We start from the raw sequence: 23,378 nt of genomic DNA, 5'->3' as shown, positions 1-23,378 counted from the left end.
GGGAGGGGGGACATTTTTCTTGTTCAGAGGAAGCAAAGATGTATCAAGACGATGGCGCCACCCATGACAACAAATAAGTCCTTCCCACCTCGTTCTTGTTTCGATGTTGCTTCTTATCCTTGCAGGGAGGTGTGTGTGGAGGGTAGTGTGTCCTGAGGTCTAGTTCTCCGGGTTCGGATTTTTCTTTCACAGATTTATCTTAGTGGTAGTGTCTTGTGAAGCGGATGGTGCGATTATGCGTCTTTGTCCTCCGCGCTCTAGTTCCGACAGATGAAGGTTGACCAGCTTCTGCCTCGTCGAGGAGCATATCAGATTTTTGTTCCTTGACTCCATCGTCAGACCCGTGGCATTATATATGTTGGGGAACGTCGCATGGGAAACAAAAAATTTCTTACGCACACGAAGACCTATCATGGTGATGTCCATCTACGAGAGGGGATGTGTGATCTACGTACCCTTGTAGACCGTACAGCAGAAGCGTTAATGAACGCGGTTGATGTAGTGGAACGTCCTCACGTCCCTCGATCCGCCCCGCGAACCGTCCCGCGATCAGTCCCACGATCTAGTGCCGAACGGACGGCACCTCGGCGTTCAGCACACGTACAGCTCGACGATGATCTCGGCCTTCTTGATCCAGCAAGAGAGACGGAGAGGTAGAAGAGTTCTTCGGCAGCGTGACGGCGCTCCGGAGGTTGGTGGTGATCTTATCTCAGCAGGGCTCCGCCCGAGCTCCGCAGAAACGCGATCTAGAGGAAAAACCGTGGAGGTATGTGGTCGGGCTGCCGTGGAAAAGTCGTCTCAAATCAGCCCTAAAACCTCCGTATATATAGGGGGAACAGGGGGAGCCTTGCCTTGGGGTCCAAGGACCCCTAAGGGTTTCGGCCGAGCCAAGGGGGGCAGCCCTCCCCTTCCAAACCGAGTCCAACTAGGTTTGGAAGGAGGAGTCCTTCCCCCTTTTCCCACCTCCTCTTTTTTTTCTCTTTGATTTTCTTCCTATGGCGCATAGGGCCTTCTTGGGCTGTCCCACCAGCCCACTAAGGGCTGGTGTACCACCCCCAAGGCCTATGGGCTTCCCCGGGGTGGGTTGCCCCCCCCCCCCCCCGGTGAACTCCCGGAACCCATTCGTCATTCCCGGTACATTCCTGGTAACTCCGAAAACCTTTCGGTAATCAAATGAGGTCATCCTATATATCAATCTTCGTTTCCGGACCATTCCGGAAACCCTCGTGACGTCCGTGATCTCATCTGGGACTCCGAACAACATTCGGTAACCAACCATATAACTCAAATACGCATAAAACAACGTCGAACTTTAAGTGTGCAGACCCTGCGGGTTCGAGAACTATGTAGACATGACCCGAGAGACTCCTCGGTCAATATCCAATAGCGGGACCTGGATGCCCATATTGAATCCTACATATTCTACGAAGATCTTATCGTTTGAACCTCAGTGCCAAGGATTCATATAATCCCGTATGTCATTCACTTTGTCCTTCGGTATGTTACTTGCCCGAGATTCGATCGTCATTATCCGTATACCTATGTCAATCTCATTTACCGGCAAGTCTCTTTACTCGTTCCGTAATACAAGATCCCGCAACTTACACTAAGTCACATTGCTTGCAAGGCTTGTGTGTGATGTTGTATTACCGAGTGGGCCCCGAGATACCTCTCCGTCACACGGAGTGACAAATCCCAGTCTTGATCCATACTAACTCAACTTCGACGTAGTCGCGGATGAGGTTGAAGCGTCGTTTGATGTGTCTGGTCTTCTTGTGAAACCTTGGTTCCTTTGCTAAGGCAATGGCACCAGTGTTGTCACAGAACAAGGTTATTGGATCCAGTGCACTTGGCACCACTCCAAGATCCGTCATGAACTGCTTCATCCAGACACCCTCCTTAGCCGCCTCCGAGGCAGCCATGTACTCCGTTTCACATGTAGAATCTGCTACGACGCTTTGCTTGGAACTGCACCAGCTTACTGCACCCCCATTAAGAATAAATACGTATCCGGTTTGCGACTTGGAGTCGTCCGGATCTTTGTCCAAGCTTGCATCGACGTAACCTTTTACGGCGAGCTCTTCGTCACCTCCATACACGAGAAACATCTCCTTAGTCCTTTTCAGGTACTTCAGGATATTCTTGACCGCTGTCCAGTGATCCACTCCTGGATTACTCTGGAACCTACCTGCCATACTTATGGCCAGGCTAACGTCCGGTCTAGTGCATAGCATTGCATACATAATAGAACCTATGGCTGAAGCATAGGGGACGGAGCGCATATGCTCTCTATCTTCATCAGTTGCTGGGCACTGAGTCTTACTCAATCTCGTACCTTGTAAAACTGGCAAGAACCCTTTCTTGGACTGTTCCATTTTGAACCTCTTCAAAACTTTATCAAGGTATGTGCTTTGTGAAAGTCCTATTAGGCGTTTTGATCTATCCCTATAGATCTTATTGCCTAGAATGTAAGCAGCTTCTCCTAGGTCCTTCATAGAGAAACTTTTATTCAAGTAATCCTTTATGCTCTCCAAAAACTTCACGTTGTTTCCAATAAGCAATATTTCATCCACATATAATATTAGAAACGCCACAGAGCTCCCACTCACTTTCTTGTAAATACAAGATTCTCCAACCACTTGTATAAACCCAAATGCTTTGATCACCTCATCAAAGCGTTTGTTCCAACTCCGAGATGCTTGCACCAGTCCATAAATGGATCGCTGGAGCTTGCACACCTTGTTAGCATTCTTAGGATCGACAAAACCTTCGGGTTGCATCATATACAATTCTTCCTTAAGGAAATCGTTAAGGAACGCCGTTTTGACATCCATCTGCCAGATTTCATAATCGAAAAATGCAGCTATTGCTAACATGATTCTGACGGACTTAAGCATCGCTACGGGTGAGAATGTCTCATCGTAGTCAACTCCTTGAACTTGTGAAAAACCCTTTGCCACAAGTCGAGCTTTATAAACGGTTACATTGCCGTCAGCGTCCGTCTTCCTCTTAAAGATCCATTTGTTCTGAATAGCCTTGCGGCCCTCAGGCAGTACCTCCAAAGTCCACACTTTGTTCTCATACATGGATCCTATCTCGGACTTCATGGCTTCTAGCCATTTGTTGGAATCTGGGCCCACCATTGCTTCTTCATAATTTGCAGGTTCATTGTTGTCTAACAACATGATTGATAAGACGGGATTACCGTACCACTCTGGAGCAACACGTGGTCTCGTCGACCTGTGTGGTTCGACAGAAACTTGAACCGGAGTTTCATGATCATCATCATTAACTTCCTCCTCAACCGGCGTCGCAACGACAGAGGTTTCCCCTTGCCCTGCGCCACCATCCAGAGGGATGAGAGGTTCGACAACCTCATCAAGTTCTATCTTCCTCCCACTCAATTCTCTCGAGAGAAACTCCTTCTCGAGAAAAGCTCCATTTTTAGCAACAAACACTTTGCCCTCGGATTTGAGATAGAAGGTGTACCCAACTGTCTCTTTTGGGTAACCTATGAAGACGCACTTTTTCGCTTTGGGTTCTAGCTTTTCAGCCTGAAGCTTTTTGACGTAAGCATCACATCCCCAAACTTTAAGAAACGACAACTTTGGCCTTTTGCCATACCACAGTTCGTATGAAGTCGTCTCAACGGATTTTGATGGTGCCCTATTTAAAGTGAATGCAGTTGTTTCTAATGCATAACCCCAAAACGATAACAGCAAATCGGTAAGAGACATCATAGATCGCACCATATCTAATAAAGTACGATTACGACGTTCGGACACACCATTACGCTGTGGTGTTCCAGGCGGTGTCAACTGTGAAACAATTCCACATTGTCTTAAGTGAGCACCAAACTCGAAACTCAGATATTCACCCCCACGATCAGACCGTAGGAACTTGATCTTCTTGTTACGATGACTTTCAACTTCACTCTGAAATTGTTTGAACTTTTCAAATGTTTCAGACTTGTGCTTCATCAAGTAGACATAACCATATCTACTCAAATCGTCAATGAAGGTGAGAAAATAACGATATCCGCCGCGTGCCTCCACGCTCATCGGACCACACACATCGGTATGTATGATTTCCAACAAGTCACTTGCACGCTCCATTGTTCCGGAGAACGGAGTTTTAGTCATCTTGCCCATGAGGCATGGTTCACACGTGTCAAGTGAATCAAAGTCAAGTGACTCCAAAAGTCCATCGGCATGGAGTTTCTTCATGCACTTTACACCAATATGACCTAAGCGGCAGTGCCACAAAAATATGGCGCTATCATTGTTAACTCTAACTCTTTTGGTCTCAACGTTATGTATGTGTGTATCGCTATCAAGATACAATATGAACAATCCTCTCACATTGGGTGCATGACCATAAAAGATGTTACTCATAGAAATAGAACAACCATTATTCTCTGACTTAAAAGAGTAACCGTCTCGCAATAAACAAGATCCAGATATAATGTTCATGCTCAACGCAGGCACTAAATAACAATGATTTAAGTTCATAACTAATGCTGATGGTAACTGAAGTGAAACTGTGCCGACAGCGAATGCATCAACCTTGGAACCATTTCCTACGCGCATCGTCACTTCATCTTTCGCTAGCCTTCGTCTATTCCGCAGTTCCTGTTTCGAGTTGCAAATATGAGCAACAGAACCGGTATCGAATACCCAGGCACTACTACGAGAGCCGGTTAAGTACACATCAATAACATGTATATCAAATATACCTGATTTTTCTTTGGCCGCCTTCTTATCTGCCAGATACTTGGGGCAATTGCGCTTCCAGTGACCCATACCCTTGCAATAGCAACACTCTGTTTCAGGCTTAGGACCAGATTTGGGTTTCTTCGTCGGATTGGCAACAGGCTTTCCGCTCTTCTTTGAATTACCCTTCTTGTCTTTGTCGTTTCTCTTGAAACTAGTGGTCTTATTCACCATCAACACTTGATGCTCTTTACGGAGTTCAGACTCTGCGACTTTGAGCATCCCAAACAACTCGCCGGGTGACTTGTTCATCCCTTGCATGTTGTAGTTCAACACAAAGCCTTTATAGCTTGGCGGCAGTGATTGAAGGATTCTGTCAGTGATAGCCTCTTGCGGGAGTTCAATCCCCAGCTCAGCTAGACGGTTTGAGTACCCAGACATTTTGAGCACATGTTCACTGACAGACGAGTTCTCCTCCATCTTGCAAGCATAGAATTTATCGGAGGTCTCATACCTCTCGATCCGGGCGTTCTTCTGAAAGATAAACTTCAACTCTTGGAACATCTCAAATGCTCCATGACGCTCAAAGCGACGTTGAAGTCCCGGTTCTAAGCCATACAAGACTGCACATTGAACTACTGAGTAGTCCTCCTTACGTGCTAACCAAGTGTTCTTAACATCTTGATCAGCCGTAGCGGGTGGTTCATCTCCTAGCGCAGCAGTAAGGACATAATCCTTCTTCCGAGCTTGTAAGATTAGCTTAAGATTACGAGCCCAGTCTACAAAGTTGCTTCCATCATCTTTCAACTTAGCTTTCTCTAGGAACGTATTAAAATTCAGGGTGACTGTCGCGTGAGCCATGATCTACAACACAAATATATTCAAAGTGGACTTAGACTATGTTCAAGATAATTAGAGTTTAACTTAATCAAATTATTCGCTAAACTCCCACTCAAAAAGTACATCTCTCTAGTCATTCGAGTGGTTCATGATCCACTTACACTAGCTCAAGTCCGATCATCACGTGAGTCGAGTATAGTTTCAGTGGTAAGCATCCCTATGCTAATCATATCATCTATATGATTCATGATAGACCTTTCGGTCTCATGTGTTCCGAGGCCATGTCTGCACATGCTAGGCTCGTCAAGCTTAACCCGAGTGTTCCGCGTGCGCAACTGTTTTGCACCCGTTGTATGTGAACGTTGAGTCTATCACACCCGCTCATCACGTGGTGTCTCGAAACGACGAACTGTAGCAACGGTGCACAGTCGGGGAGAACACAATTTCGTCTTGAAATTTTAGTGAGAGATCACCTCATAATGCTACCGTCGTTCTAGGCAAAATAAGGTGCATAAAAGGATTAACATCACATGCAATTCATAAGTGACATGATATGGCCATCATCACGTGCTCCTTGATCTCCATCACCAAAGCACCGGCATGATCTTCTTGTCACCGGCGCCACACCATGATCTCCATCAACGTGTCGCCATCGGGATTGTCGTGCTACTCATGCTATTACTACTAAAGCTACATCCTAGCAAAATAGTAAACGCATCTGCAAGCACAAACATTAGTATAAAGACAACCCTATGGCTCCTGCCGGTTGCCGTACCATCGATGTGCAAGTCGATATTATCTATTACAACATGATCATCTCATACATCCAATATATCACATCACATCGTTTGCCATATCACATCACAAGCATACCCTGCAAAAACAAGTTAGACGTCCTCTAATTTTGTTGTTGCATGTTTTACGTGGTGACCACGGGTATCTAGTAGGATCGCATCTTACTTACGCAAACACCACAACGGAGATATATGAGTTGCTATTTAACCTCATCCAAGGACCTCCTCGGTCAAATCTGATTCAACTAAAGTTGGAGAAACCGACACTTGCCAGTCATCTTTGAGCAATGGGGTTACTCGTAGCGATGAAACCAGTCTCTCGTAAGCGTACGAGTAATGTCGGTCCGAGCCGCTTCGATCCAACAATACCGCGGAATCAAGAAAAGACTAAGGAGGGCAGCAAAACGCACATCACCGCCCACAAAAACTTTTGTGTTCTACTCGAGAAGACATCTACGCATGAACCTAGCTCATGATGCCACTGATGGGGAACGTCGCATGGGAAACAAATTTTTTCCTACGCGCACGAAGACCTATCATGGTGATGTCCATCTACGAGAGGGGATGAGTGATCTACGTACCCTTGTAGACCGTACAGCAGAAGCGTTAGTGAACGCGGTTGATGTAGTGGAACGTCCTCACGTCCCTCGATCCGCCCCGCGAACAATCCCGCGATCAGTCCCACGATCTAGTACCGAACGGACGGCACCTCCGCGGTCAGCACACGTACAGCTCAACGATGATCTCGGCCTTCTTGATCCAGGAAGAGAGACGGAGAGGTAGAAGAGTTCTCTGGCAGCGTGACGGCGCTCCGGAGGTTGGTGATGATCTCGTGTCAGCAGGGCTCTGCCCGAGCTCCGCAGAAACGCGATCTAGAGGAAAAACCGTGGAGGTATGTGGTCGGCTGCCGTGGAAAAGTCGTCTCAAATCAGCCCTAAAACCTCCGTATATATAGGTGGGAGAGAGGGGACCTTGCCTTGGGGCTCAAGGAGCCCCAAGGGGGTCGGCCGAGCCAAATGGGGAAGGTCTCCCCCCCCCCCCAAACCGAGTTGGACTTGGTTTGGTGGGTGGGAGTCCTTCCTTCCCTTCCCACTTCCTCTTTTTTTTTCTCTTTGATTTTCTTCGTATGGCGCATAGGGCCTTCTTGGGTTGTCCCACCAGCCCACTAAGGGCTGGTGTACCACCCCCAAGGCCTATGGGCTTCCCCGGGGTGGGTTGCCCCCCCCCCCGGTGAACTCCCGGAACCCATTCGTCATTCCCGGTACATTCCCGGTAACTCCGAAAACCTTCCGGTAATCAAATGAGGTCATCCTATATATCAATCTTCATTTCCGGACCATTCCGGAAACCCTCGTGACGTCCGTGATCTCATCCGGGACTCCGAACAACATTTGGTAACCAACCATATAACTCAAATACGCATAAAACAACGTCGAACTTTAACTGTGAAGACCCTGCGGGTTCGAGAACTATGTAGACATGACCCGAGAGATTCCTCGGTCAATATCCAATAGCGGGACCTGGATGCCCATATTGGATCCTACGTATTCTACGAAGATCTTATCGTTTGAACCTCAGTGCCAAGGATTCATATAATCCCGTATGTCATTCCCTTTGTCCTTCGGTATGTTACTTGCCCGAGATTCGATCGTCAGTATCCGTATACGTATTTCAATCTCGTTTACCGGCAAGTCTCTTTACTCGTTCCGTAATACAAGATCCCGCAACTTACACTAAGTCACATTGCTTGCAAGGCTTGTGTGTGATGTTGTATTACCGAGTGGGCCCCGAGATACCTCTCCGTCACACGGAGTGACAAATCCCAGTCTCGATCCATACTAACTCAATGAACACCTTCGGAGATACCTGTAGAGCATCTTTATAGTCACCCAGTTACGTTGCGACGTTTGATACACACAAAGTATTCCTCCGGTGTCAGTGAGTTATATGATCTCATGGTCATAGGAACAAATACTTGACACGCAGAAAACTGTAGCAACAAAATGACACGATCAACATGCTACGTCTATTAGTTTGGGTCTAGTCCATCACGTGATTCTCCTAATGACGTGATCCAGTTATCAAGCAACAACACCTTGTTTATAATCAGAAGACACTGACTATCTTTGATCAACTGGCTAGCCAACTAGAGGCTTGCTAGGGACAGTGTTTTGTCTATGTATCCACACATGTATATAAGTCTTCATTCAATACAATTATAGCATGGATAATAAACGATTATCTTGATACAGGAATTATAATAATAACTATATTATTATTGCCTCTAGGACATAATTCCAACAATATATGCCATCTTCCGTGTTTTATTCTTCTGGGCAGCGGTCTGTTATGCAAAACGTGGTCGCCGATATCTTCTAGTCTATATCGATGACTTTTCGACAACTGCATCTGCAAGCTCCTTAGTTTCAACAAGTTTATTCCACTGAGGGGGTGTTTCTTTACAGGGACTTTTTGCTGTAGGGACTAAAAAACGTCCCTTTTAGTCCCATGTGAAAGAAACAGGAGAGACTTTTAGGGACTAAAAGGGGGTATTTGGAACTAAAGGAAGAAGTCCCTATGGGAGGGACTTTTTGAGACTTTTTTGACACTTTTTACAACAGTGCCCCTACTTTTATCATGTCATTTAATAACTTCTAGTACATTACTAGGGGTAACATGGTCTTTTTACATGTCATTTAATGACTTCCAATCCCTATTTAGTCCCTGGAAAGAAACGGGTAGGGACTAGAGACTTTTTAGTTGGTATTAAAAAAAAAGTGCTAAGACTTCTTAAAGAAACAGGGCGTGAGATGGAAGTGCAGAGGCGGCAGCGAATTAGCTCACGGGGCACTACCGGTGGATGTAGGAAAAAGAAGGCATTTGACACCTCTCAAAACTATGAAGATGTAAATTTTAATTTCTAAGTGTTTTTGTGAGGATTTGTGCTATTTAATACTCCCTCAATTCCAAAATAAATGTTTTAATTTTGTATTATCTCTAATACAAAGTTATACTAACTTTAAGATACCTATTTTAAAACAGAGGAAATATATGCATTTTGCCTTTCTCACAAAAAAAACCCCTAAACCATCACACGAGGGGAAGAGCCATTCCCAGCCGTCCAATAAACACGACAAAAAGCTGTACAGCACGGGAGCAATTCCCAGCCGTCGAAATGCGCTGCAACGGAAGTAGCGCTCCCTGACACAGCGGCACATGAGCCACGCCTCGCACCACCGCACCGTGCACCGGCGCGGGGCCCACCGGCCAGCGTCCCCACACGCGTACCGGCGGCCAGCATTGCGCGGCACGGCGACGGAGAGATATTTTTAACGCCTTCCAGTTCGGAAGCGCCCCCCATCACTCACTCGGGTACAGGGCGGGCCGCGTGAGTCTCGCGTCGTCGCATCGCGCGCGCTGCACACCCACCGTCGTCAGCGCGGACCACCGGCGCCCCACCCAATGGCGACCGCCTCGCCGCCGCTCGCCACCGCCTTCCGCCCGCTCGCCGCCGCCGGAGGCAGCGGGGGGCTCGTCGTGGGCGCCGGGGCCGGGGCGGCGCCGAGGCGGGGGCGGCGGGGGCTCGTGGTGCGGAGCGTGGCGAGCGATCGGGAGGTGCGGGGCCCCGCCTCCACCGAGGAAGGTAAGCGGCCGCGCGCTCCCGTTGGCAGCGACGACACGGAATGCCGGTCGGCTGTAATGTGGTTTGGGTTCCCGCTGGTGCGGCCCGTGAATTCGTGATCCTCTGACTGATTGTGCTCCCGGGTTTCGGTGGCGCGGGAGCTTTGGGTGGGCGCGCGCATTGCTAATGTACTGCTCTAGGATTTGTTAGGGTTCAGAGGAAACTTAAATTCGCGAATAAACTTCAACGAATGTATTCTGAGTTTCTGAAGCTGGCTTAGTTTGGCGCGTCAAGTTAGAATGTGTATTTATGGTAGCAAATTCTGAGAAATTCTTCTATGCGTGGAGAGCCACCCCCCTGTGGATGCTGCAGCAAGCGCTAATATACTGTTTGCTAGTATCTGTAGCTGTAACAAAATCCTTCAAATCTGAACTAGCGAAATAAATATGAGATTTTTGCTGAAGATTATACAGTGTCAATATTTCTGAAGGTGGTTGGGACAGTATAGCACTTCAAACCAGCAACCAGCAGGATCAGTATACCGACTCATCTTTTTTTTCTGAAGGTGGTTGGAATACCGGTATCGTTTTTATAATTATTAAATTAAGGCGTAAGATTTGGTAGCAAAAACTATTTTCACCAGAAACGATGAAACATGGCACAATTCAACCTGAGTACCTGACTACCTTTTTTGATGAAAAGGCTATGGGAGCTCCCTTTCATTTATTAATTAATGGATAAAAAGAGAGGTGGAGGGTTCTAGTAGAATGCAAATGGTGATACAGTATATTATCTACTATTTTGTACAAGATTTTTCACACGAAAACAATATCCCATGCAGTTTTTTGTTTCGACTCTTGACTGTTTAATACCTACTCTTTATAAGGTTTCGGATCCTAATATTGCTGTTCTTGCAACTCAGAGCTTTCAGCCGTGCTAACTTCCATTGATTCTTCCGCCATCGCGTCAAATATCCAGCACCATGCAGACTTCACACCGTTGTTCTCGCCAGAGCACTCTTCACCCTTAAAGGCTTACCATGCAACTGCTAAAAGTGTTTTTGATTCTCTGATAATGAATTGGAATGCAACATATGACTATTACAACAAAGTGAATGCAAAGCAAGCTTATTACCTGTCCATGGAGTTTTTGCAGGTCTCGCAATATACTTCCTTTAGCTTTATCTCATACCTTTTGGTAACTGCGTTACGATGTTATATGGTTATTTTTTGTGTACTGCAGGGAAGAGCTCTTACAAATGCTATTGGCAACCTAGAACTAACAGGACAATATGCAGAAGCATTAAAACAACTTGGACATAACCTAGAGGATGTTGCTAGTCAGGTAAGCGTTTTTTGTCAGAGATTGGTTTTTAGTCCGTATATAAATTATCATTGAACCATTATCTAAAAAACACATTTTATTATTAATCATCAAGTTCCTTTTGTTTAAAAACTATCTGAAAAGAAGAAGTTTTTTTCCTGGGGGCCACCATCTGACTTATATTCTTTATGCGTTTTCCAGAGTGAGTGACTATAAAATTACGCCAAAACACGAGCTTATTGATGCCTAGAGTGCCCTGTAGTTTATAAATCTTAAGATTGGATATGATACTTTTCTATTACAATGAAACAGGAACCAGATCCTGCCCTTGGCAATGGTGGTCTAGGCCGTCTAGCGTCCTGTTTCCTGGATTCTTTGGCAACCCTAAATTATCCAGCATGGGGATATGGACTTCGGTACAGATATGGCCTCTTTAAGCAAATCATAACAAAGGATGGTCAGGAGGAGGTAGCTGAGAATTGGCTAGAGGTAGTGATATGTCTTCTACTTGTTTACTGTTTGGAATTGTTGATTATGTTGGTTTATGTTTTAATGACCTGCATGTTAGCTTCTTTTGCCATTAACTGATGCTGTATCTCCAGATGGGAAATCCATGGGAGATTGTAAGAAATGATGTCTCTTATCCTGTGAAATTCTATGGCAAAGTGGTTGAAGGCACTGATGGGAGAAAACACTGGATTGGAGGAGAGAATATCAAGGCTGTGGCACATGACGTTCCTATTCCTGGCTACAAGACTAAAACTACTAACAATCTTCGTCTTTGGTCGACAACAGTACCATCACAAAATTTTGATTTGGGAGCTTTTAATGCTGGGGACCATGCCAAGGCCAATGAAGCGCATCTAAATGCTGAAAAGGTATTCTTTCGTCTACATTTTTTTTTGAATATAAACCATTAACTCTCAATAACTATCGATTCAAAGGCTAAACAGTGTTTTGCTAGTAGTTACTGTGTTTTCATTTTAGAATGTGTGCAGTCAATCTTTTAATAACTTTGATTGTAATAATATACTGATATACACAAACCTATTTGAATTTCTCGTGTACAAATGTCGTCACTAGATTTTTCATGAAAATACTTATTGTATTTTCATGTAAATAGAAAAGCTGATGGTTAGATGTTTTGTGTCAAGTGACAAATGAAAATGAACAGTGTTTGTACACCCATAACTTCTTCACATGGTGTTTGCAATTCTTTCGGTTGTATTTATGTGTTTTCTTATTCTGAGTTAATTAATCTCAGCATATGCATCAGGCTACATTACTCCTGTGTGTCAAGAAAAAATAAGTCTGACGAGGTGCAGTCCAGTAGTGTGTAGATGGCACATTGTAGAATAGCTTTTCTCATGGAAGCGTTACTTTATGATTTTTGTTATACCTTTTGAGTGTTTGTGCATTGTGCACATATACCATTAAGTATGAGTGTTCAAAAGTGGTTCTCTCAAACTGTGCAAAACCCGCCACTGTTTGCGAGTATTCATTTATCTGAACTAGTTAAACAACTTGACTGGACAAGATGCATTGTACTGACATCTGAAGCTGCCGGGTTGGACAGATTTGTGCTCACATCTATTTAGCGTACATGGATTAAATTGTTCAATTTTCCTCATTTGTTTAGCTTGAGGAGTACTATCTAATTATATTTATATTCAAATTTTCTTTGTGTGTTACGTTATAAACTTCTAGTCATACTTACATTTGTGGCCATTGTGGACAAAATTTATCATGTCTAACTTAAGTTTGTGATTGGTCTTCTCATCATGCCAGATATGCCACGTATTGTATCCAGGTGACGAATCATCAGAGGGGAAAATTCTTCGCTTGAAACAACAATATACATTATGCTCGGCCTCCCTGCAGGACATCATTTCTCGTTTTGAGTCGAGGGCTGGTGATTCTCTCAACTGGGAGGACTTCCCCTCTAAAGTTGCAGTCCAGATGAATGACACTCATCCAACACTGTGCATTCCCGAGTTAATGAGAATACTGATGGATATAAAGGGATTGAGCTGGAATGAGGCTTGGAGTATCACAGAAAGGTACCACAGAAGGGTACTGCAGTTTGATGTGTTATATGCTGTTCCTCCAGTTCTATTTACCTAATTTTATTTCCTCATCTGTCTTCCATTCAATTATGTACTGATTTTCTGATATCATTTGTAGAACCGTTGCATACACTAACCACACGGTATTGCCTGAAGCTCTAGAGAAGTGGAGCTTGGACATTATGCAGAAACTTCTACCTCGACATGTTGAGATCATAGAAACAATAGATGAGGAGGTAACAAATGTGCAAATAATATTATACAATTAATTTCATGCTCTGTAGTTCAACTTATGGTTTACTTATCTTAATCATTGATTTAAAAACAGCTGATGAACAACATCGTCTCAAAATATGGAACGGCAGATATTTCACTGTTAAAGCAGAAGCTTAAAGATATGAGGATCTTAGACAACGTTGATCTTCCAGCCTCTGTTGCTAAACTGTTTATTAAACCTAAAGAGAAAAGGGGAAAGTTGCTTGTCGAATCTTTGGAGTCTATTGCTGAAGCTGACGAGAAAACTGAGTCACAAGAGGTGGAAAACATTCTATCTGAGACAACAGAGAAAAAGGCTGAATCTGACTCTGAAGAAGCTCCTGATGCAGAAAAGGAGGATCCTGAGTATGAGTTAGATCCATTTGCAAAATACGATCCTCAGTTTCCTAGAGTTGTTCGAATGGCAAACCTCTGTGTTGTTGGTGGACATTCAGTTAATGGTGTGGCTGAAATTCACAGTGAAATTGTTAAGCAAGATGTGTTCAATAGCTTTTATGAGGTATTTGCACGATGATTTGGAAACTGTGATCTTATTTTCCAATGGCTGCTATAATCGTCAGGTGGTATGGTATTCACCATCTGCCATTTTGTTGTGTTCTTTGCCAGATGTGGCCTACTAAGTTCCAAAACAAAACAAATGGAGTGACCCCCAGGCGTTGGATCCGATTTTGTAATCCTGAATTAAGTACAATCATTTCAAAATGGATAGGCTCTGATGACTGGATCCTGAACACTGATAAACTTGCAGGACTGAAGAAGGTACTTCCAGTAGTTTTATTTTCCATTAATCAGTAATCTAATGCTTCCTTCACTTCTATGTTACCTGTGCCTTGTTACATTGATGTGTGTTCATCCTGTAACAGTTTGCTGATGATGAGGATCTACAATCAGAATGGCGTACTGCTAAAAGGAATAACAAGATGAAGGTAGTTTCGCTGATAAGAGACAAGACTGGATATATTGTCAGCCCAGATGCGATGTTTGATGTGCAGGTATATTTTATACTAGAAAACATGTGTTTTCTTATAAATATGGTTTAGCTCAGCTCTTGGTACTGGACACTTAGGTGAAAAGAATACATGAGTATAAGCGGCAGCTGCTAAATATCCTTGGTATCGTTTACCGCTACAAGAAGATGAAAGAAATGAGTGCAAAAGATAGAAGAAAGAGCTTTGTTCCAAGGGTATGCATATTTGGTGGGAAAGCTTTTGCCACTTACGTGCAGGCAAAGAGGATTGTGAAGTTTATCACAGATGTTGCAGCTACTGTAAATTATGATCCTGATATTGGAGATTTACTGAAGGTAAATTTGTGTCTTTGATGTCACTTGTCGTTCTTAATTCTCATGTTCTGTCACTGGCAATTTGACTCCGACTAGAGTTACTGAAAAGCAGTGAATGTTCAGAGTTTCAAAAGAAAACAGAGCAGTGAATGTTCGTAATGTCGGTGCTTGCAAAACTGAGAAACTGAATAGCCACAGATTTTTATAGAGAACAATATAGCCACAATTGTTTTGACCCTTTTATTGCTATCAAGCATCTGATGCTTATATTACTGATAACTAGATGAGGTAAATACAAGGAGACACGCTAAGTTCTGAGGATTTTTGTTTGTTATCCAGGTTGTATTTGTCCCAGATTATAATGTTAGCGTTGCTGAGACGCTCATTCCTGCCAGTGAATTGTCCCAGCATATCAGGTAATATTCTGGCTACTCTTTTTCATAGCATGTGAATACATAGAGAAAGAATCTTAGCTGGAGTTGGCTGATGTGGAAATTTTCATGTGCCTTTTTGTTTGCTCTAATATATACCTGGAGTCTTACCAGGATAGTGCCACCCCAGTTTCTATTTCTGTACAAGACGTGCATTTTTAACACTATTACTATCCATTCAGTACTGCTGGAATGGAAGCTAGTGGAACCAGCAACATGAAGTTTGCAATGAATGGTTGTCTTCTTATTGGAACTTTGGATGGTGCGAATGTGGAGATCAGAGAAGAGGTTGGAGAGGAGAATTTTTTCCTCTTTGGTGCACATGCACCTGAAATCGCTGGTTTGAGGCAAGAGAGAGCTGAAGGAAAGGTAGGTACCACACTTGTTTATATAGCCGTGCCCACGATCAAACTAGCAAAGATCTCTCCCAAATGTGTGCCGCCCAAGTAGTTTATCTGAAGGAAAATCATAACTTTACCATCTTCCTTTGCACTTGTAGTTTGTGCCTGACCTGAGATTTGAAGAGGTTAAGGAATACGTCCGCAGTGGCGTCTTTGGGACTAGCAACTATGATGAATTAATGGGTTCTTTGGAAGGAAATGAAGGTTATGGACGTGCAGATTATTTTCTTGTTGGCAAGGATTTTCCCAGTTACATTGAATGCCAGGAAAAAGTTGATGAAGCATACCGAGATCAGAAGGTAAGTTGTATAACTGACGCCTTTTCTTTTATGACTGAAATGCACACAGTGATTGTGTGACTTCCTGGTATGTGATGGCTGACATCAGTGTTTCACTATGAACGATTTCACTGATTTGTAGGAATATTTCTTAATTCAAACTGAAGTATCTATTGATCTATTAGTATGTTGGAATAACATCATAAACAATCAGAGAATACGGTTGCTAGATGTGATATATGAGCTTTAAGGAACCTAGCTAGACATTCAGGGAAGTGTTTCTATGCATTTCAATCCAAACATAAACTGACGGAACAATTAAGTTTAAACTCACCGCGGGGCTTTGTGTTATTGGGTTTTCTGAAATAAAATCTGGAGCGAGGAGCTCCTCAATTCGAAAAGAAGGCCGAAACAATTCAGTGTAACTGGGGACCTGGTTCCCTCTGTTGGAGTCTCCCAAGAATTCTGCAGTCTTGTTTCTGGGAGAGTATAAAATGCACCACCCTGTTCAGATTCCCCTTCACCCACTTGGTTTTCTTGCTTGGCGACATTTTATGAGACGGCTTAGATTATCATTTGTACACTATGGATATTTCCACTCTGTTTCAAGTGTGATTAACAGTGTTAATTTGCTACTAACCAGACATAGACTGATAGATAGTTGGAGTGTTTAATCCTCCTAATCACATGATATCCGTCTCTACCTGCAGCTATGGACAAGAATGTCTATCCTCAACACAGCGGGTTCCCCCAAGTTCAGCAGTGACCGGACGATCCACGAGTACGCCAAGGACATATGGGATATCAGCCCCGTCATCATGCCCTGAGTAATTCAAGCAGTTTCCAGGAACCTCGAGTCTGTGAGGCGTCACAGATTTGCCTCACTCCTCAGTGAGAGGGTCTTGTTGGGCCCAGTTTTGTATAGGCATATGCAAGCTCTGACATGAACCTGAGAGCTGAGAGCATGCAGGATAGTTCATCTTTAACAAACTTGCATGCCGGTTAGCCAGTGTCACCCGGGCTTATAGTGTGCGAATTTCGCCGAATAATGTTGGAGCAGAATCATCAAACAAACAAACTTTGGTGTATCTGTGATGATAAATAAATGGCAAATGATTGAATGAGAAGTGTCACTGGCGCACACATGTAGAAGCATGTTTCTTCGGAGAGGGTGCAAAGCGGAAACACCCCAGCTTTGAAGTGAGAATGCAGAAATTACTGCCACGTTTGGTACCATGCATCATCAGGGCAGTCAGGCATACTAAATGCAGTTTTGGCCTGTTTGGTTGACCGAGTTGCATCAAAATCCTGGTCCGCATGAATATTACTCCCTCCGTTTTCTAAATATAAATCTTTTTAAAGATTTCACTAAGAGACTACATACATATGTATATGGATATGCTTTAGAAAGTAGATTCATTCATTTTACTTTGTATGTAGTCCTTTAATCAAATCTCTAAAAAGACTTATATTTAGGAACCGAGGGAGTAAAACACCTCTGGTCAAGAGATGTTTGAATCGGCCGTTTTTTCACAGCCAGGCTCAAGCCATGCACCTCGAGGCATGTGGGCCATACCTGGCCAAACGGGCCGGGCCGGGCCGGGCCGGGCCGGCCTGGCCCGGCCATAAACAGGCCGACAAGACCCGCCCAGACCCGAATATTAGCCGGACCGTGCCGTGCCGGCTCATGTACGCAGCCTTTCGGCCCAGGCACGACACGGGAGCTAAACGGACGGCCCGTCGGCACGCTAAGCACGATTTTAGGCCTATTTTAGATAGTTTTTTGATCGATTTTGGTCTATTTAGCTATTTTATATGTTGTATATATATATATATATATAATCGACAAAAAAAATATCTAAAAAATAAAAAATGTAAACGGACCATGCCGTGCCGGTTCGCGTGCCCAGCTTTCAGGCCTAGGCACGGCCCGAGGCGGCTGCGTGCCTGGCATGGGCCCGTTTAAGTCGTGCCGTGTCCGGCCCATGGCGTGCCATGCCGGCGGGTTCGCGGGCCGGCCTGTTTAGCCCGACCCGTTTGGCCAGCTATAAATGTGGGCATATGCAGGTGCACGCATGAGATGACGCGTTATTTCTTGAAGCACAGCCATAACTCCCCTCACCCTTCTCTCGCCGCTCACTTTCCTCGTATCCGCTCTCACACCAGCGGTCGTGAGCACAAGATCTGAACGACGAGTACTGGCGACGGGCATTGGAGCGAATATTGGACGACGAGCACCCCCGTAGATCACCGACGTCGATGGCGGTAAGTACTTTGTCCCCTTTTTGCATAGATTTACGCATGAAACACTTGATTTAGACATCCAATCCACCTCTCTGCCTTGATTTGGGACTTGATTTAGGCATATCTGATTAGGGATTTAAGCAGTTTGAATGAGATTGGGCAGTTCGAGAGGGGGGGGGGGGGTTGTTAAATTAAGCTCACATTCATTCACATCCAACCTAACAAGCAGTAGTTTCTAGCCGCGACGAGCCTTGAGGCGCTTGGAGCAGCGGTAGCCTTGAGGCTTGTAAGGAGGGCATTTCACGGCATCCTGGCTAAGGAGCCCTAACCACCATCTTCACTCCTTTGCCATTTCCAGCATACTCCATGTCGAAACATCTCCTCCTTCCAGACGTCCACAACGATGGTGGTTGGCGCCATCGGGACGACAGCTTGATCAGTAAGAGCCCTGACAGACCCGTACTTGGCTCGTCTAGCTCTGTGACCTGGATCAACCGACTCAGCCTCATCCATCACCCACAACAGTATGTCCACTGACGCCTTTGGCTGGGTGAGGCATCAACCTCTTCAACTCCGTCTTCGTCGCCCTCAACATCACAACGTCTGCCTCTTTATGCATCTCTATCTTAAATCGAGAGCACACTTTCATGGACTTCATGTGGTCACCAAGCAAGCATCCAAAGATGAATGACCCACATCCTCCAGGACCGTTGGGTTCATGGTGGTGGATATGGGGGGAGGGATGAAGTGAGGGCAAGAGCGAGAGGGAGAGTGAGAGAGTGAGTGAGGGAGAGAGGGAGAGTGCTATCTCAAAAAAATAAAATCTAAAAATATATCACCAATTGTTTTGAATTATAATATATTGTAAATATTTTAACATGAACTACATACGAAAGGGAACAAACGCAATAAAACATATTCATATACATCTATTTCTGAAAGTAAAACATCTCGATATCAAAACGGAGGGAGTAAGTAGCCATTCCCATTCTTTTTAGTTCATCACCACTCATCGGTCCTCATCCCGTCTAGAAGGAATAGAGGAGGAAAGTGCTAGCATGACATACAACTCCAGATTCTCCACTAGCGTCAAGCGATCATCAACCGACGTGCCGGGTCGTGTATCCACAAGACCACACATCCATGCATGTTCTCTCCAACATCACAAGCAAGGGATATATAAACAGAAACGCATGATGGACATGGTCAAAGATAGCATAGGATATATAGACAAACGCATTCACATATATAATAGAGAGAAAAGGGTGGTTGGATACTTGGATAGAGATGGGGTGATAACGAGGCCGATCGATGGATGGATCGACACCTATGGACCACCGATGGATCTGCCGACGACGTCTTCTCTGCCTTTTTAGGAGCAGAAAAGCGAAAAAGGGCCCCTTAATTGGGCTTGGATTTGTCTGCTCCCGTGCCCCACTCTATCCTAACAACGAAAATTTAGCGTATGTGTCGTCTGCATGCCGTGCAGCAGTCAGCCTTTTCCTCACTACCCTGTCTCCGCTGATTTCACTGCCGTAAACCTAAGATCATCGTTTAGTCAACTGTTGGCTATAGCCACATATCATCATTCATGTCATTATAATCAATATACATGGTAGTCGATATATATATAGTTAGCTCCAAGTAAGTACCCATCCGTTTCTTTGTAATCTGCATATAAGGTTTGGTCAAAGTCAAACTCTGTAAAGTTTGATTAATTTTATATTAAAAAATATCAACATTCACAGCATGAAATCAATATTATCAGATGCACCACGAGATGTATTTTCATACTATATAATTTTAATATAGTAGATATTTATATTTTTTGATATAAATTTGATCAAACTTTATGTTGTTTGACTTTGATCAAATCTTATTCGCGGAGTAAAAAAAACCGGAGGGAGTACTACTTTATCAGCACATACCACATTTTATACCCTCTCGAAGAAATTGAAGTCCACGCTATAGCCAGGGGCGGAGCCAACATTCATGCATAGAGAGGTCAAGTTTGTTCATAAAGAGGGTAAAATTTTTATGAAGCGAAATTTTTTAACTGCAATAATCATAACTATAACAGAAGAGTCAATTTGTTAGGGGTCCCGGGGGTCCACCCCCCCCCCCCCTCTGAATTCGTCCCTGGCTATAGCCGGCTGTAAATCTGGAACCCATTCTTTTTTCCTTTTTCTAACTGAGCAAACATATTTTTTTAGAGTCTTACAACGTATATATGTCATTTTATTATATTTGCTCTAAAATGACTCCATGATTTTCTGAGTCCCCGTCTCCATCGATCCGGACTGTTGTCCATCACGTACGTAGCATCGCTACCTAGCTACTACTAGCACGTAGCAGTAGCAAGTTGGTGATCGATGATAGATGATGTAGGGCGCGCCATGTGTGGTAAGAGCAAGAACGAACGAACGGCTGGGAATCCGGCTCGTCAGCCATGTTGCCCATCAATGTTTATAAGCTAGTCCTACAAGATTAATAAATTTCCTTTTGTTGGGATGAAAGTGTTTTATTTTTCAAAATTATAGAGATCTTCTTTTGCAGGGTAATTATATACTTCCTCCATTTTTAACTATAAGTCTGTTTATACATTTCACTATGAACTATATACAGATATATATAGACATACTTTAGGATGTAGATTCATTCATTTTACTTTATATATAGTCTGTGTTGAAATCTTTTTAAAGGCTTATACTGTATTTAGGAACGGAGGGAGTAGTTACAATGGAGAGGCAGCAATTCCTCAATGCATGAGGTCTTCGGTGTAATCACACGGCAGTAGTACATTCAGTATGACTGTACTTCGCCACACAACTATCGGCGGTTTGATCTGCGCGCAAAATTGCCTAAGTACAGTACACACCATGCATAATGTATGACGATCGGAGTGCTTGTACTTGCTCGTTAATTTCTACTAGTACCGCGGTAGTATGCGTACTAGCCACGGACGGCAGGCGTCCACTCGATTGATCGGGGTTTTATTTCTACGTGAATTGTACTGCCATATCCATAATTCCATATGACATTCTTACAAATTCATGTCAGCCCGGCCCCTCGACGGAGAAAAGGGAGAGGTAAAAAACCATCGAGCTTGTCTGTCCATACAAAATTGAGCAAGTGCACAGTTGGTTAGGTGGGCATTGAATGAGAGATGGCGTCACGTACTAGCCTCACATGCATGTGAGCCGTGAGGTCCATCTTGCATTCGTTTTTTTTAACGCATAGGCCAACTTCACACGCTACAGGGAGGACCAAACAGACCTGAATTGTTTTTTGTTCAATCTTTGTTCTGTCGTTGCTCCCAGCTTTTGCACTTCTTTTGTTGTGTCAATTTTGCTATTCTTGATACCTGAAGGTTTGTATCGATCTTTAGTTATTGTGCATCAGCAGGGGTTGTTGATACAGTTCCATATATAACTATGATTAGCCTCAGTGCACACCCTTTTACATGACAGTGCAGCAAATTCATGCACTCAAAAACGATCCTCAACTAAATAGACAATGTGATTATTTGCATACATTAAAACAAGGGACATTTACACCCCCAACTTTGGTCCGACCTCATCTCTATCCCTAAAAAAATAATGCTCAACTTTGCCCCTCTTCTGTTAGATGGCGTTATGAAAATACCCTTCCATGTCGTTTCTGTCTGGTCAATGGGGTTTGACCGTTAAATCGTGGACGAGAAAACTATGTCCAGGAAACGTCTCGATAACGGTCATTCCTTGAAGACTTTGATCACAAAGACATTGCGAAGAAATTGATATTCCTCGTGAAGATATTAAAGATGAGGAATTCGATGTGTCCCGACGAAAATACTCTGAAGATTTTGAAGCTTGAAGATCGAGGTAAAACTATGGAACATACTCTTATCCACTTGAGTCATAGGAACATCGTACAGTTAAAGGAGATCGAGGTAAAACTATGGAACGAATTTCCTCATGATGCTCAACCCAAACCTACACCTACCAAATCCCCAAAGTGAGGAACACGAGAGACATGAGGACTTTCACAGTTGAAAGTTCCGACCGTTGTCGTGTCATGCGCCACCTGTCCCAAATCTTATCCACCCTACGGTCATATCATTAAGGGCATTTATGTCAAATCATGTCAGGATGCTCCCAGGCTATAAATAGCCGCCCCCACAACCACTAGCTAGTTGGCTACTCCGAGAGAAACTGACACTAGTCATTTAGAGCAACCCAAATTCCTCAAAGCCTTCGAGCGAAAATTATCAAGTGAGGAAATACTCCAAACACCCAAACCCAAACCAAAACCCAAGTGATTGAGCATCACTGAAGAAGTTATTACCGTGTCAAACCGACGCATGTTACCTTTGAGGATTGTGTGAAAGGATCGATATGGTTGACTAGAGGGGGGGGGGCGTGAATAGGCAACGACCACTTTTTAATTAATCTTAGCAAGTTGGGTAAGCAACATAAGGGTTCACTAAAATGACAACAAAGAGGTGAACATATATGATGCCAACAACAAAGATAACTAAGACAAGTAAGAGATGCACACCAACATAAGCATACACAATGTAAAGGTTAGAGATAACCACAAGTGGAACCAATGAAGACGAGGATGTGTTACAGAAGTTCCTTCCCTTTGACAGGAAGTACGTCTCCGTTGGAGCGGTGTGGAGGCACAATGCTCCCCAATAAGCCATTAGGGCCACCGTATTCTCCTCACGCCTTCACACGATGCGAGGTACCGTGATTCCACTATAGGTGCTCTTGAAGGCGGCGACCGAACCTTTACAAACAAGGTTGGGGCAAACTCCACACAAAGCTTGGAGGCTCCCAACAAGACCACGAAGCTTCACCACAATGGAATGTGGCTCCGAGGTGACCTCAACTATCTAGGGTGCTCAAACACCCAAGAGTAACAAGATCCGCAAGGGATTGGTGGGGGAATCAATTTTTCTCTTGGTGGAAGTGTAGATCTAGGCCTTCTCAACCAATACCTAGAGAATCAACAAGTTTGATTGGCTAGGGAGAGAGATCGGGCACTTTTGAGCTTAGGGAGCAACAATGGAGCTTGGGAGGGTCAAAGGTAGGGTTCTAGAGCAAGAAGAACCCCTTATATAGT

General features: G+C 44.1%; 1 protein-coding gene across 1 annotated transcript; it reads left to right on the top strand.

Moving 5' to 3' along the window:
• Positions 1–9,710: 9,710 nt before the first annotated feature.
• LOC123452312 (alpha-1,4 glucan phosphorylase L isozyme, chloroplastic/amyloplastic) lies at positions 9,711–17,152 on the top strand. The gene is made up of 15 exons (XM_045128954.1): positions 9,711–9,989; positions 10,891–11,123; positions 11,211–11,312; positions 11,604–11,780; positions 11,894–12,169; positions 13,080–13,351; positions 13,476–13,593; positions 13,686–14,132; positions 14,240–14,392; positions 14,497–14,625; positions 14,700–14,936; positions 15,255–15,331; positions 15,529–15,715; positions 15,846–16,046; positions 16,736–17,152. The coding sequence occupies exons 1-15, from the start codon at positions 9,809–9,811 to the stop codon at positions 16,850–16,852; spliced, it is 2,907 nt and encodes a 968-aa protein (XP_044984889.1). The 5' UTR covers positions 9,711–9,808; the 3' UTR covers positions 16,853–17,152.
• Positions 17,153–23,378: the final 6,226 nt, after the last annotated feature.

Source organism: Hordeum vulgare, chromosome 5H (genome assembly GCF_904849725.1).
Source record: "Hordeum vulgare subsp. vulgare chromosome 5H, MorexV3_pseudomolecules_assembly, whole genome shotgun sequence".
Taxonomy (NCBI): domain Eukaryota; kingdom Viridiplantae; phylum Streptophyta; class Magnoliopsida; order Poales; family Poaceae; genus Hordeum; species Hordeum vulgare.
Note: the sequence above shows the minus strand (reverse complement) of the source record. Positions and strands in the feature narration are given on the sequence as shown.

Coding starts and splice junctions, on each gene's coding strand:
- LOC123452312 (XM_045128954.1), top strand. CDS start 9,809: ATGGCGACCGCCTCGCCGCCGCTCGCCACCGCCTTCCGCCCGCTCGCC. Junction 11,781..11,893: donor TAGCTGAGAATTGGCTAGAG/GTAGTGATATGT, acceptor CTGTATCTCCAG/ATGGGAAATCCATGGGAGAT. Junction 14,133..14,239: donor TGTTCAATAGCTTTTATGAG/GTATTTGCACGA, acceptor GTTCTTTGCCAG/ATGTGGCCTACTAAGTTCCA.